The sequence below is a fragment of the Rattus rattus genome, chromosome 9 (genome assembly GCF_011064425.1).
Source record: "Rattus rattus isolate New Zealand chromosome 9, Rrattus_CSIRO_v1, whole genome shotgun sequence".
NCBI lineage: Eukaryota > Metazoa > Chordata > Mammalia > Rodentia > Muridae > Rattus > Rattus rattus.
The window spans coordinates 39,919,603-39,934,538 of NC_046162.1; the positions used below are offsets into that span (position 1 = coordinate 39,919,603).

Genomic DNA, 14,936 nt, shown 5'->3' on the forward strand with positions numbered 1-14,936 from the left:
CTGTTTTCAAAAGACTTCCAGATTCTTCTATCTGGAGCACCACAGCATACACTTGTGTAAAATATTTATTTCCTTAAAGGCTAAAGCCTGGTATCTGGAGCCCAGTGATGCCCTACCCTCAAATGCACTCAAATATCCTAGTCCCTGGGAACCACCACCTAACTTTTCTCTGTGTTCCTGGGGTCTGGCACCCCAGGTGAAGAGATGGATGTTGAGGGGGCAGGATTAGAGTCATAAGAGGTAGAGAAGCTAGCCCCCTCGGGAGATTGCAGGGGTTCAGGGGCAGAAATGCTGGGACTAGACCCCAAAGAGCCAGGTGACTCCTGTACTGGGAGCAGGGCTGGGTGGCTTTTGCTACAGTGAGCTACCACACTGTCTGGCTTCTCGAAGCGCTTGCCACAGAATTCACAGGGGAAGCGCAGGGCAGCTGCAGTCTCTGCATGCTTGCGTCGGTGCCAGTTTAGGGAGGCCTTCTGGCGGCAAGTAAATCCACATATCTCACACCTGGAGCCAAAGAGGAAGGAGCCTCGGTTCACCTTCACCTCCCTGGAGGTTCTGCTGCCCACTCCCTGGCTGCCAGATAATCACTCCCTCCATGGCCCCTGGCACTCACTGCAGGGGCTTCTCTCCCGTGTGGATTCGTCTGTGGATGACAAGGTTGCTGCTAGTGCGGAAAGATCGGGCACAGAATTCACAGATGTAGTCCCTGGCATCTGTAGGCACACAAAGGATACTCAGTTACCTGTCTTCAGACTTTGGCCCACAACTCCCAATAGCTGATGTCAGTACTGGGGTTCAGGAGTCTTGGGTCCTAATAGGCATATGGACCTCCTGTACCTCATTGATCCTAAAATTGGGTGAGATAGACAATGGGGCATCCAAAACTGCATTCTTGTCACTTTTTGTCTCTAGCTCCTGGGGCACAGGCATACACAGTCCCCTATCTGGGGCCTTGAACTGGGTCTCTGTCAAAGGAGTAATGGAGACCTAGAGCCTTGTGTGGATAGGAAGTACCAAGTTGCAGCCACACATAAGCCTAGAGTCAGAAGTTAGAGTTTCAGTAACAAGCCTCAATGATTACCCTCCCCACCCACCCCCAAGACTCCTCCATCCAGGTGCATGGTCCACCAGCCACAAGTGCCATGTCTGCAAGTGGCCGGGATTCTCTCTCCTTTTACTGAACTTCCTAGATCCAACAGCACTTGCTACCATGCATCCTTGCAACAGCTCTCAGGCTGCTGTGGTTTCTCCTATGCCACTAAACCTAAGGCCTACAGCAGAAACCTTCTCCTGGTACCCTTCAGACTCTCAGCAGCTCTCTGAAGATCTGGTCATCATGTAACACATCTGCAGACTCTTCCTCTCCATCCACTCCCCCTCACACCACAAGCTCTGCCATCAAGTCCTCTATACCTGCCAGCCGCTTTGCTGTCATTCAGCACCACTGTACCCATCTCCTCATCACTTTATTCCCCCAACTCTGCTCGGGTATCACTACCAAGTACTGTGCTGCCAGGCTCCAACCAGGACCTCCTGCCTTTTTGTGCTGTGACAATCTGATGATTGCAGGCCATCACCCATCATCCCTACTATCTCCTCATAGCCCCTTCCCCTTCAGCTCCATTTTCACAACTGCCTTTATGGACTTCATTCACATTATCATGCCCCTTAGCAGGACTAGCCAGGGAAAAGCCGATCTCAGGACAAACATATCTCCTGGCCTGCTAGAAGATAGGCATGGGTACTCAATTCTCCCCATGGTCTTCCCTCCCACTGACAGGCTCTGCAATGCCCACTGTCCAGAGTCCTGGCTGTCTCTGGCATCTCCAGCACAGCTTTCTTTGCCCCAGATCCACCAGTTAAGTTCTCCTGCCCATATATATGAATATGTGGATGTCTCCACCATGTCTCTCATCTCTTTCTCATCAAACTCCACCCACCCTGGTGACAGTAAGCCTTCCCTTCCTAGTCTGCACCTTAAGCTTTTAGCTTTCCACCTAAGACATTACTCCTTGTCGTCTCATCGGCAAAGCAAAACTACAGCATCTCCCACTTCCTCAGCTAGGCTTGCCTTGAACCCACACCACTGTGGCTGTGTCATCCCCACGGCAGAGCTCATCACACTGTCATGTTATCTGGTCCCCCATCTGGCCTGCAGCTCTTGTCAACCTGTCCTACTTCCTTCCTGGAGCATTTTCTACACTTGCCTCCTCAAGTACCACTTTCTTTGCCTTTCTCTCTTTCCCCCAGGCCTGCTCTCTAAGAGCACCACATCAATCTCTCCCTCCCTCACCCCCCCCATCCCCGTGCAGGCATTCCCCAGCCCCATGGCTCCAAACACTACCCACATGCTAATGGCAGATATCTGCTCAATCTATAAAGCCCATACTCGAACCTTGACACTAATTAACATGTATTAACCCAAATTCCTACCTGGTGACCCCTTCCTTGCTTTCAGGGACTCATCACTTTTTATCCAACTGCCCAGCCTGGAATCTTCTGAGTATCTCACCCCTCACCCCGCCCCCCACCTGTGTCTCACCTGTGGCTCATTCATCCTTTGCACACAGCCATTTTAACTTGCTAAAAGGCTCAACCATTGCTCACCAACTCTAAGCGGCAAGCCCCAGTCATCACATCAGTATACCCCCTTCTCTACTCCCCAACTCTCCTCCATAGCTGCTAAAACCATCTCTGAAAGTCAGCTATCTGTCCACCTTAGAAGACCTCACAAGGGTCTCATCTCAAAGGAGAAACCACATCATCCTTACTGTGATCTTGGAGGCCTCCTTCCCATTGATGGATCATGGATCACGTAGATGCTTCACACATGTATTGCCCTACATTCCTCACTTCACAAGGGTTTTGCCTGCAAGGCTTTTTTTTTTTTTAACCACATAAGCAACTTGTCCTTCCTGCTCTCCACTCTCCCCTGCTTTCCCATCTCTTCATGGCCCCTACATGGAGTAGGCATTTCACTAGGGTCAGGCTACCAAGAACCTAGTAACAACCTCAGGCAGGCAAGGACTTTTAAGGTGCACAGGGACCAAAGGATTCGGGTCCTCCCCAGGGCGGCTGGAGGGGCATCCCACCACGCACCGCTGTGTAGTTTCACATGCTCCTTCAGGTGCTTTTTAAAGTTGAAGGACTTCCCACAAGCCGGCTCAGGGCAGCAAAACGACTTCTGGTGGATATGCTGGTACTTCTTGTGGTGCTAGGAAGTGGGTGACAATAGAGAAGAGGCAAAAGGATGGCTGCCTTCCCAGGGAGACTGGCTGGAACTGGGTGAGTAGGCAGGTTCCTCATCCACCTGTGTTTCTCCACCACAGTTCTATCACCGTCTGGGTCACCATTCTGGCCGCATCCTCACCTATGCTCTAAGAAGCACAGCTATCCTACCACCCTGACCATTAACTGCCCTCACCTGGCCCCACTGAATGCCCACCCACTCACTTCCTCGAACACCATCAATGCAATGTCCACCGAGGTCCCTGTATAAAATGTCACTCCAAGTAACACTCGTCATTTATCCAACCTTGTCCATCAGGGACAGAATATGGTTTATGTGAGCATGATAACCCATATTAGTATGTGCCTCAGTCTCTTGCTACAGCTATTAATACATACATACCAGTGTGGGGTTTTCCCCTAAATCTGCTTTGGGAATACATAGGCCTCAGAGGCTCTCAAAGTAGAGCACTGTTGAGGAAAAAGGGGTTCTTTTGGGGTTTCTTGACTATTTTTCTATTTTCTTTTTTCAGTTTGGGGTTCTGATCCAGAACCTGGCATATGACAGATAAGTGCTCTACCACTGAGCTACACTACCTGGCAGTACAGTACATGAACTTCCCAGTGAATAAGCCCTTCTTATGTGATCTGGTCACATCATGGATTATGGGTGGTCCCGGATGGCTCCTGCATTCTAATCCTGTTTCCACGGTTAGCTAGAGCAACTGCTGCAGTCTCTACATAAATGGCTCGTCTGACCTGCTGATGCTCTTCTTAGGTGTACCCTGACCACCTACACTTTACCATCCCTCTGGCCCTCCCTACACTTGAGGTCAGAAGCCCTTAATAACTGTGAAACATGAGCCTTTCCTTCTATAAAGGCTGTATGTGTTGCCTTGCACACGCTAGACAATTGCACTATAACTGAGCTACATTTACACCTCAGCCCGGGGTGTCTTTCCCCCAGCTTCCACCCCAACCCCAGTGGCCACACAGGCCTCAACCTGTGTCCCTCACATTCAAATACTGCCGGTTGGAGAAGATCCTTCCACAGCCAGGGAAGTCACAGGGCATCAGCTCTCTCTTGGCGGCTTTCCTAGGGGAGGAGAATGGGAGCAGGATTCCTATCTGCTCTGCCTCACTCCTGACCCTCCCCAGAGTCCCATCTCCCCAGTCCTACCTAATTCTCCTGAGCCCAATCTGGGCAGTATCCTCATCACAAGTCGGATTCGGAGCAGACTGGGCCTGACTCCCAGGGCTATGGGTAGCAAAGAAGGAGCCAAGGGCCTCAAGGGTGACACATCCCAGGACACCCCTGCCCTGTTTCAGCCATCGGGTTACCTGTCCAGAGACTCAGTCATTTGCAGCTCTGCAGGCACCTGAGAGGTCCTGCTGAGTTCCAGCTGCACCTCAGTATCTGATGTCAGAGCAGCTGTAGAACCCAAAGAGGCAAGAACAGCACAAGGAGTGGGCAGAGTTGCAGGTACTGGCGGGATCTCTCCCTCCTTAGGTGTGTGGGTAACAGGGGATGGAGGTGGCCTAGGGACATCTGGTTCACTGCTGGAAAGAGAAGCAGGAGGAGAGCATTAGTCACCTCTAACCCCTAAGTAGAAAAATTCCAACTCCCACAACCCACTCTCTTACTCTTAGCCTCCCCCAGAGACTTAGTTTATCCCTTTCCACATTCCCAATTTAAAGGCTAAAGTTCACTTTCCTCAGCATCTGTCCTGCCCACCGTGCAACAAGACCATCCCTCTAGCTAGCACATCTCTGAAGTCTGTGACCCGCTGCCTCCTCCCTCTCTCAATCTGTTCCACATCCTCCCTCAATCCCAACTGGCTCATCTGGGGAGGAGCTGTAGGTCCATGGGCTGGCATCACTGAGCAGCTCTTCTTCCTCCTCCTCCTCCTCCTCTTCCACAACCTGATCCTCTCCTACGGATGGGTCCATCTCCAATGGAGGCTCTACTCTCCTGCAAGCTCAAGAAAGACAAACCTGAGAAACTGCCACCTCACGCCCACTCCCTGTGCAGGTCTGTCCTGTCCCTCACTTCCTGCCCTCACCTGGAGAGCCTGGTTTCTTGAGTCCTCTCTCGCTGCTCACATTCCAAGCCTGTTGGCACAAGAAGGTCATAAGAGGAGGCCTATACTCAAAGATCTTCCCAAAGGCATCCTGGTTTGCTTGGTAGTACTTTTCACAAATGTATTCTTATTAACAGATTAAAAGATGATTTTTATAAACCAGTCTGAAAAGAAAAGGTCGGAAGGTGTTTTTCTTTCTCCACAGCACTTCTTCAGTCACTCACCTTCAGCTTCCTGCTTCCTCCTGGCCTCTGAGCACCAGGTTCTCTCAGTAGTGTGTGTAAGAGGGGCCTGCTTAGGCACTTCTGAAGGTGTAGGAGTCAAAGAAGGTTCCCAGGAGAACGTGTGGCCTGCTGAGCACTCCCACACAAGCTCCCCATCTCCACCTCCAGGCCCACGAAGCCCAGGCACTAGGCTGCATTCCCGACTGTGTGTATGAGACAGGAGCACCAGATACTGCAGACCCTTTTGAGGTACAGGCTCTGGACCTGGAGATAAGATGAGGCAGTCATGCAAGGATGGAAACCCTTCACCCAGAAAACCATTCAGGCCATCTAAACATCACTTGTTTTTTTTTTTTTTTGTTTTTTTTTTTTTTTTTTTCTTCTAATCATTTTTTTAAGATTTATTTATTTTATTTATATGAGTACACTATAGCTGTCTTCAAACACACCAGAAGAGTGCATAAGATTTCACTACAGATGGTCGTGAGCCACCATGTGGTTGTGGGGAACTGAACCTTGGGAAGAACAGTCAGTGCTCTTAACTGCTGAGTCATCTCTTTTTTTTTTAGGCATTCTTCTAAAAATATTTTATTTTTAATTAGCTTAATGTATCTTTGAGTGGATGTGTGCACATGAGTGCAGGGCTCCTGGAGGCCAGGGGTGTTGGATCTCCATGCAGCTGGAGTCATAGTCGTGAGCCCCCTGCCATGAGTGCTAGGAAGGCATTTGGGTCCTCTGCAAGAGCAGCACACTACCCAGACATCGCTTCAACCCCTGAGGATTTGTGGGGTCTTGTTTTTGTTTTCATCCTAGATACACAGTTGTTTGTTTGTTGTTTTGTTTTTGTTTAGAGCCTGGACACACACACCCAAAGGTCCTAAGACAAAGCCCCCTTCCCAAAGGCCGCTGCATTGCAGCAAGCTTATTTCAGGCTTGTCCTCTTCCCAAGCCCAGTAAGGGCTTCTGATCCAGTTCTCTTGGGGCATAAGTTTCTGGGAGCCGCCACTACCTGTTAACATCTTTTACCTACCTGCACAGAGGACACAGCCTGAAGAAGTGTACCTGCCAAAGAAGAGCTTGGTGTCAGCTCAGAGCCTAGGAAGCCAGCCACCCTCTGTCCTGTCAGTCACACATTTAAGCGGCCAACCCTACAGACCTCCCATTCGCTGGGGCTGTGAGGGGAGGAACAGGCCCACCCTGCCCAAACAGGAAACCCAAGGCAGTAGGAACCGGCTTAGGGCTGTGCTTCGGTGCCCGCCCCAGTCCCTCTCGGCCCCTAACCGGTCCAACAGGAACTTGGCGAGCTGCGAGTGCAGGGAGAACCCCAGCCGCTCCTTGAGGAGGCACCACTGTTCCATGTGGCCGCCCAGCCGAATGCGGCACTTGCTGCGGCGCGCGTCCAGCTGCCTGCGCTTCTCCCGCCGCCGGCGGGATGCGTCTGCCACCGGAGAGGCCATGTGCGCCCGGGCCTGCGGGGGGGAACGTGCTGTCGTCCGGGCGTTCGGGACAGACACAGCCCCCCCTCTGTCTTCAATGAATGGGGACCAGACCATAGTGGCTCCGCAGCGCTCGCGGCTCTCGGATCCAGCCACCCCTTCTTAGAGCCAGAGTGGACACTTGGAGCACAAGGGTTGCAGGCAAGGGAAAAGACCTCGACTGGAAACTTGCACTCCTTGTCTGGAGGCGGCCAGGTCTGCAGGCAGCCGCGCCTCGGCCTTCTCACTGCCTCCCATGCAGGGGAAGCCCACCCAGCACTGCCAAGGCACAGGGCCAACCCTCGTGGGGTCTTACCTGCACTCCCCAACCCGCCTTTGCCCAGACTGCGCCTGCGCCTCCCGGACCCGCGTGCGGGCTCGAAAGCCACAGAAGGGCCGGGGCCCACCGCGCGCACCGCCGCTGTTTCTCCTTTAAGAGGAAACCGTCCCCCTCGGCGTTGGGAGGCTGCGGCCTGCACTTGGAGCGGGAAGACAGCTGCCTGCGCCTGCGCGCCGGGAGCCCCCGTGCAAAGCCTACCGGGAATTGTAGTTAGCTCTGGTCCTCACACCGCTCCTTCTGTTAACATTTCTGGCTCTCAGTTGCCACCAAGCAAACGCTAGCTGCAGCATCCGCCAGCTGAAGCCAACTAGAGCCCTTTCTGAACTGCTAGACCACCCTTCCAGCTGCAGCTCATAACCTGTTACCATCCACACAAGATGTCTAGACTTTGTGCACACTGGAGTTATTTCCATCAAGTGACCGCAACGGCGCTTGCCAATGGCACTTTTTTGTTTTTTGACTTGCTTGAGACAAGGTCTCATGTAATTCAAGCTGGTCTCCAATTCACTATGTAGCCAAGGTAACCTTGAACTCCTGCCTCCACTTTTAAAGTGCTGGGATACAGTACAGGCCTACATCTCTCTGTTGCTAAATGAAGTGACCAATTCTGTTGCCTCTCTGCCCTAGAATGAAAAAGAGTGTAGCTCTCTCCTCCTCTGCCACACATTCATCTCACTTTCTTCTCAGCTTCACTCTCAGACTTTGTCTACTCCCGGTTTCCTGCCTCTTTGTGGGCTCCTCTTCTCTCTTAGATCCTTCTGTATTATCAAAAGATGGAATGTACGAGGCTCAGGTCCCCGGCAAGCCTGTCTTTTAGATATGCTCTTTGGGGGTGGTATAATTAGATTGCCTATTGATTGATGCTTCTGGCTACCCTTTTGGGATTCCAAACTCCTTTGACTGCCCAGTTGACTCTCCATGGTTAACTCGGTTAATACACTTCATGCATATAAAGAATTTACTGTAGTGCCTGGCACAAGGATGTCAACAGTGAACATCCTGGGGGCTCAAACCTCACTCCAAGCCACTTGCACTATTGACTGTTTTCTGTAGCAAATCACTACAAACTTGACAACTCAAAACAGCAGAAATTTACTCCCTTTCAGTTTTGGAGTCAAAAGGTCAGCACCAAAGTGCTAAACAGGGCTACATGTCTAGTGAGAGCTCTAAGAAAAAATCTTCTCGTTGCCTTTTCTATCTTCCAATGATAACTAGCATTCCGTGACTTCTGGCCATATCACATCAGCTTCTGACTCCATAGCCACATGGCCTCATTTTAGTGCAAGCCTTCCTCTTCCTTTTTCAAGTACATAATTCACTTGAGTAACCCAAAGGATTACCCCCCATTTCAACACCTCAAACAATTATATCTGCAAAGTGTTTGCTACAAAAAGCAAGTTTCACATATTCCAGTAGTTAGAACATGGATGTTTGGGGAAACTATGTTTCAGCATACAATAGGTCAGTCACCGTAGGCTGTTGAGGTATCTCATCAGAGAAAGGCCCTTGCTGAGCAAGTCTGGGGCCTCCATTTAATCCCTAGAACCCACCACAAGGGTGGAAGGGGCAAATGGTCCCCACAAAGTTGTCCTCGGGTCTCCACAAACATGGCATGGTACACATATTCACACAAGATAAATACACACAAAGTAATTTTTATTTTTAAAGATGATCACCACAGCTGGTGGTGCACACCTTAATCACAGCACCTAAGAGGCAGAGGTAAAAGGATTCATATGCGTTCCAGGCCAGCCTGATCTACATATCAAGTTCTAAGCTGCCCAGGGCTATATAGTGAGACCATGACTCAATCAACCAATCAAGTGAAATTTAAAAAGACTTATCTTCATAAGACTTGAAAAAAATGGATTAATAGTTAAGTGTGTTTACTGCGCTTGTGGACAACCAGAGCTGGTTGCCAGACTTCACATCAAACAGGTCACAGCCACTTGTAACTCCAGCCCTAGGGGATCCAACACCCTTTCCTGGACTCTGAGGGTATCTGCACTTGTGTCCACCAACTTTCACACAGACACACCCCACATAATTATTTTTTTTTTAATTAAGAATTTTGTTTACTGGAGCTAGGCATGGTCACCAGATACAGTGTCCCACACCTTTGATCCCAGCACTCAAGTAGAGGCAGGAAGATCTCTTGTGAGTTCAAGGCCAGCCTCATCTACAAAGTGAGTTCCAGGACATCCAGGGATATGTAGAGAGATCTGTTTCAAAAAAAAAAAAGAAAGAAAGAAAAGAAAAAAAAAAAAAAGAAAAGAAAAGAAAAAGACAAAACAGACAGACAGGCAAGAAAAGAAAAGAGAACAAGATTTTATTCTCTGTCAGGGAAAAAAGCTTCCAAAAGAAGCCATAATGTCAAGCGTCACGGTTTATCACACTGGGGACCTGAACTTACCCCATCCATTGGCAATTTCTTTACATCATGCATTATTTATTCAGTCATTTATTTTTATATAAATAAATATGAAATAATAGCTATGTGGGCTATTTTTTTAAGATCTCTTCAAACTCTCCTCTGTGTGATTTTTAACCTCCTGCAAATCCATCATTAACCAACTTTTAGTTAAGCTCCTCTGGGGCCTGTCTTTGACCAGGCCTGAACCTTGGCCCCCACCTGTCTCTCTGATTAGTCCCTGGAGAAGTCCCTCAATCAACCCCGCACTGAAAGACAGCCTGTTGTCGTACATCAAGTTCATCATCCCTCACCACTGATGTCTAAGTCTTTGATTTGGTTTTCGGAAGGATTCTGTGTGGTTTGTTTAGCACCCTTGACATCTGCTCTTTAGAACTTGCCACCCACTCTGGCCACCGTTTCCCTGGCTACAAACCCCCCAGCTGTCTTTGCTACATCTAAACGGTCTGTTTCTGCTTCTTCAATAATCTGAATAGAATAGCTTTTCCTCTCCATTTGAACAAGGGCAGGATATTTTTCCTTAGCATCATTCATATAACATATATCATGATTGCATGGATCATGTGTTGTTTTGCTTCTTTATTTCCTTTTAGAGATGAATTCTCGTGTTTCCAGAACTCACTGCGCGGCTAAGGGTAACACTGAACCAATCCCAATGCTTCCACCTCGTGCCTGTATATATTAACTTTTGAGAAGTGTTTTATCAAAAGAAAATCGCCCTCCTCAACAATTCTGACCCCTCTACCTTTCATAGCTTTGTGTTTTGTTTTGCTCGGTTTGGGTTTTTGTTTTTGTTTGTTTGTTTCCCTCGCTGGTTGCATAGCTGTATTTATGGTCTCCTTCATCAGCTCACCAGGGCAAAGGGAAGGTTGGGGTTAAGTGGAGGAAGAAGGGAGAAAAGGATGAAGAAAGAAGTTGAGGGGAGAGCGAAAAACGGGAAGGACGAGTGGTCTCAGAGGAAGGTCCAGGACTGTTCTGCAGGGCGGTGCGTGGCCTTCCCTTTGCAAGGTAAAGCACTCAGGGTCGGACCGCCACGGTTGCACCTTAAGCTACACTCACCTAACTCAGCTCGCTCCGAGCAGTAAACGCAGAGCCCCCAGCCTGTCCTCCCGCAGTCCCCCGAACGCTGAGTGCATTTGCAGGGGAGTAAGAGTTACGGTGCGGTCTCGGCTACTGCTCTATGACCTCAGTGCTGCAATCCTCTCCCAGAAATGCGTTTCTGAGCTTACAGGCAGAGACTGCGTGGAACTCTCTGTCCAGCGCTGGCCTCGAATCTTCTTCAAGAGAGTCAAGGAGCCAGCAGTTCCTACGCCTAAGATCAGAGACAGTGTCGGCTGCAGCGCAAGCTCAGCACAGCCACTAGTACGAGTTGGACGAGCTCTACCGCCGGGTGTCAGGATGGCCGAGTGGTCTAAGGCGCCAGACTCAAGGTGGAAGCCTTACCTACGGGTGTTCTGGTCTCCGAATGGAGGCGTGGGTTCGAATCCCACTTCTGACACAGCTCTTTTTGCCTTTTCCTCTTTAAGTGTGCTTTTTATTTTTTTTCCGCTCAGGAACTCACCCCTCGCCTGCAAGATTCCTCACTGTTCCCAGCGTTATCGCGTCCTCTCCGGCATCCAGTCGCTTGATTGCCTGGTTGCCTCGTTGCTGATTCACAAGCGGAACTGCAGGTCCTCGTCACCACTGTCGTCACCTAGTCTAGTGCCGCGAGAGCCCAGCTACTATCTCTTCCCTGGTGGTCTAGTGGTTAGGATTCGGCGCTCTCACCGCCGCGGCCCGGGTTCGATTCCCGGTCAGGGAAGTACATTTTTTTTCTCCTCATTTTCTAAATTTCATTACTGAAGAAAGATCAGACTAAACACTTAAGAAGTGCAGATGAGAGCGAATTCGGTAACTTTCTGTTTTAACAGAGAGCCATACTGCACTTCTGAACACCAGCAGGCAGCCGGCCATGCTTAAAAACTGAAATACTGTGTCTTCAGAAACACACAAAGCAGCACCCACCGCGCCCTGGCTCCCCCTCAGAACCAGCGATTCCCATAGCTACACCCAGGGGCGTCTCACAGTAGCTCCTGAGGAAGGGAGTTGCTCCCTCTCCCGGCACTTGCCTTTCTAGTTAGAAAATACATAGAAATAATTCAAACCGCGCTGCAAACACTGATGTTCTCTCTTTACCGAGAGTCAATCCTGTTCAATATTATGTCCCTTTTTTTTTTCTCTCTGAAAATAGATTATTGATGATAGTGGCCTTTAGGAGGGCAACGTGGCTAGCCTAGAAAAGAGCAAGATCGAAAATAAAAATCTGCTGAGAAAGATGGCTTATGCCTTTGATCCCTGTGCTCAGGACTCTGGATCCCTATGTGGGGCCAGCGTGGTCTACACTGTGAGTTTCAGACCAGCCAGGGCTACATAGTGAGACGCTGTCTCAAATAAAATAAAATAATTTCCTAACAAAATGCTCCTAATTCTTCCGTTCCTGAACTCTATCAGACCTTAAAGAACTACCAGCAATGCTCTGCAAGCTACTTCACAAGACAGAAAGGAAAACACCACTACAGACGTCTTTTTGATAGGCCACTATTGCCCCACTCCCCCCCAAACCAGACACACACACACACACACACACACACACACACACACACACACACACACACTACAGAACCATCTCCCTGATGGGAATAGTTGTGAAAATTCATAGCAACATATTTGCTAATCAAATTCTAACCTGCATGGAAACTATCATTTGCCTTAGTCAAGTTAGCTTTATTCCAGAGATGAAGACATGGTTCAACATGTGAAATCTCTCTATATAAAACACTGTGCAAGTGGTCAAGGACAGCAACCATGTCACCATCTCAGTAAAATGTATGCAGAAAAGGCTTTTGACAAAACCTAATGTTGCCTCATGATAAAGCCTTAAAGGAATACGGAAATAGAAGGAATATATCTCCACAGAATAAAGGCTACATGTGACAAACCTACAGGCACCAGTAAACAAAATGGAGAAAATATGAAACTTTCCCACTAAAACTACCATTCAGTTTCTCCTCTCCTTTTCAGGATAAAGCTGGAAGTCTCGGAGCAGGACGACAAGAGAACAAATAAGAATGCTACAGGAGGGAAAGGAAGAAGTCCAAGTACCTTACTTAAAGGTGATCTGATTCTATATACAGGGGACCCTAAATGCTCCCCCGGGACACACTTAGAGCTGATACACTTTCAGCAAACTGGTAATATACAAAATGAACACAAAAATCAATAGCCTTCCTATACACCAATGATGAGCATACTGAGAAAGAAATCTAGGGAAAGATACCATTTAAGATTGGCTCGAAAATGTTAAATGCCTTGAAGTAAACCTAACCAATGAAGTGAAAGAGCTCTACAATGAAAATGTTTAAAAAAAAATCAAGAAAGACATACAAGAAAACTCTAGGAGATGGAACGTCCTCTCATGCTCATGGATCTATCTTGCCAACGAATGTCTACAGATTCAGTGCAATCCCCATCAAAATCATAATGCCATTCTTCACAGAAATAGAAAGTGGGTCTTAAACTTTACTTGAAAACACAAGAAAACCTTTGATAGCCAAAGCAACTCTGAACAAAAGTCAACACTGCTGGAAGCATTCATTACTAAACCTGACTTCAAACTACACTGCAGAGCCATAGTAACAAAACAGCATGGTACTGAAACAACAACAAAACAAACAACAGATCTTTACATAAACCACAGAATAGAAGACCTAGATACAGAGCCACCTGATTTTTAGCAAAGATGCCAAGAATCTGTACTGGAGAAAAACAGTCTTTTAAATAAATGGTACAGGGAAAACTGGATGCTGTTTTATGAGACACGGTGTGTAGTTCTGCTTGCCCTGAACTCATTATGGAGAACAGGCTGGCCTCAAACTCAGAGATCCGCCTGCTTCTGCATCTGCCTCCCAAGTGCTGGGATTAAAAAAGTGTGTGCCACCACTGCCTGCTTGTAAATTCCTTATGTTCCCCCTCATACAGTCTATTCATTTAGGTATCCGACAATTTCATAGTGCACATGACAGCATTCTGAATACACCCTAGCCTTTCTTACCTTCTTCCCACCCCTGTTGCTACCCCCAAGTCTCTTTCCCCTATTCACACTATTTGCTTTGTCACCCCTGAGTTTAACCAGATGGTGTTTCATAGCCCCTTTCCCCATCTTCTGGTCTTACACTTTTTTGTCTGGCCCGTCTTCTGAATTGTTCACTAAGCTTTAGACGAGGTAGTATCTATCAGTGTCCTGTTTAGAGCTGAGCATGCAGCAGTCACTTATTCTCAGTGCCGTGAGCAGTCATGTGTCTCTGCCCTCGTCACCATTCCTTGTAAAGATTCTCTGAAATGTAGAACAGCATTCGTCTGTGAATATGCACGTAAGGCACCATGACACTGTGTTGACTTAGCTAAGCTGTAGTGGTAAGTTCCCCCCACCCAGGATGGAGTACCTCCTTGGCCATGGATTTTTAACTGAGTTTACAAAGCCAGGTATGAATTCTATCTTGTGGAACAGGCTTAAAACCGACTGGAGAACGTTTGGTTTTTCCCTGTGATAGTCATACCACTATTGCAGCCGTAAGCATATGTTACCTGGAAGGTTGGTAGTTTAGTTCGTAGGGTTCCTAACTGGGTATGACCATTGGTGCTGTTCGCTCCTGGCAGCCTGCGTGGCGCCTTCTTGTCCTATAAAAACTGGCCGGCAGATTTGATTTCTCTGTCACTTGACTTCAGAGCATGTGATATCTCAGCAATAGGGTCTTAGCAACTAGCTCTGGTGGACACCCACGAGGAATAGCAAGAGGATGCATTGTAGGATATGCTAAGGCCTCCCTGAACAGCAACTCACGTGGGTACGTCTAATGGAGATTATCTTGATTGCCTTAACTAATGTGGAAAGACCCAGCCTGAAAGAGGGTAGCACCACTCCTAGTTTGAGGCCCTGAATGGTGTAAGAGTTCAATTTTCAGCAACCACACGATGACTCTGATGCCTTCTTCTGGTGTGTCTGAAGACAGCTACAGCATATTCATATACGTAAAATAAAAAAGAATAGAAAAAGACGCTAAGCACAAAGCATGCATTTATTTACCATATCCTCTCTTTGCTCCTTTTAATTTTAAAGAT

At 48.3% G+C, this 14,936-nt stretch overlaps 1 protein-coding gene and 2 non-coding genes across 6 annotated transcripts; 2 read left to right on the forward strand and 1 right to left on the reverse strand.

The window, feature by feature from the left end:
• Nucleotides 1-47: 47 nt before the first annotated feature.
• On the reverse strand, nt 48-11,426 carry Znf692 (zinc finger protein 692). 4 transcript variants are annotated; one of them, XM_032911704.1, is made up of 12 exons: nt 11,341-11,426; nt 6,815-7,002; nt 6,564-6,595; nt 5,534-5,797; nt 5,292-5,340; nt 5,069-5,200; nt 4,570-4,788; nt 4,409-4,486; nt 4,246-4,324; nt 3,100-3,214; nt 614-713; nt 48-504 (listed from the first exon to the last, which is right to left on the reverse strand). In XM_032911704.1, exons 2-12 carry the CDS (start codon nt 6,988-6,990, stop codon nt 159-161), a joined length of 1,590 nt encoding a protein of 529 aa, XP_032767595.1. In that variant the 5' UTR covers nt 6,991-7,002; nt 11,341-11,426; the 3' UTR covers nt 48-158. The 4 variants fall into 4 exon arrangements, with proteins under 4 accessions (XP_032767595.1, XP_032767594.1, XP_032767596.1 ...); XM_032911703.1 differs by lacking the exon at nt 11,341-11,426 and adding an exon at nt 7,325-7,507; XM_032911705.1 differs by lacking the exons at nt 6,564-6,595; nt 6,815-7,002; nt 11,341-11,426 and having other exon boundaries at nt 5,069-5,207; nt 5,534-5,573.
• On the forward strand, nt 11,172-11,277 carry Trnal-caa. The gene is made up of 2 exons: nt 11,172-11,209; nt 11,232-11,277. It is a non-coding gene; the product is annotated as a tRNA-Leu (tRNA).
• Nucleotides 11,427-11,508: 82 nt separating the features above from the next.
• Nucleotides 11,509-11,580, forward strand: Trnae-cuc. The gene has a single exon. It is a non-coding gene; the product is annotated as a tRNA-Glu (tRNA).
• Nucleotides 11,581-14,936: the final 3,356 nt, after the last annotated feature.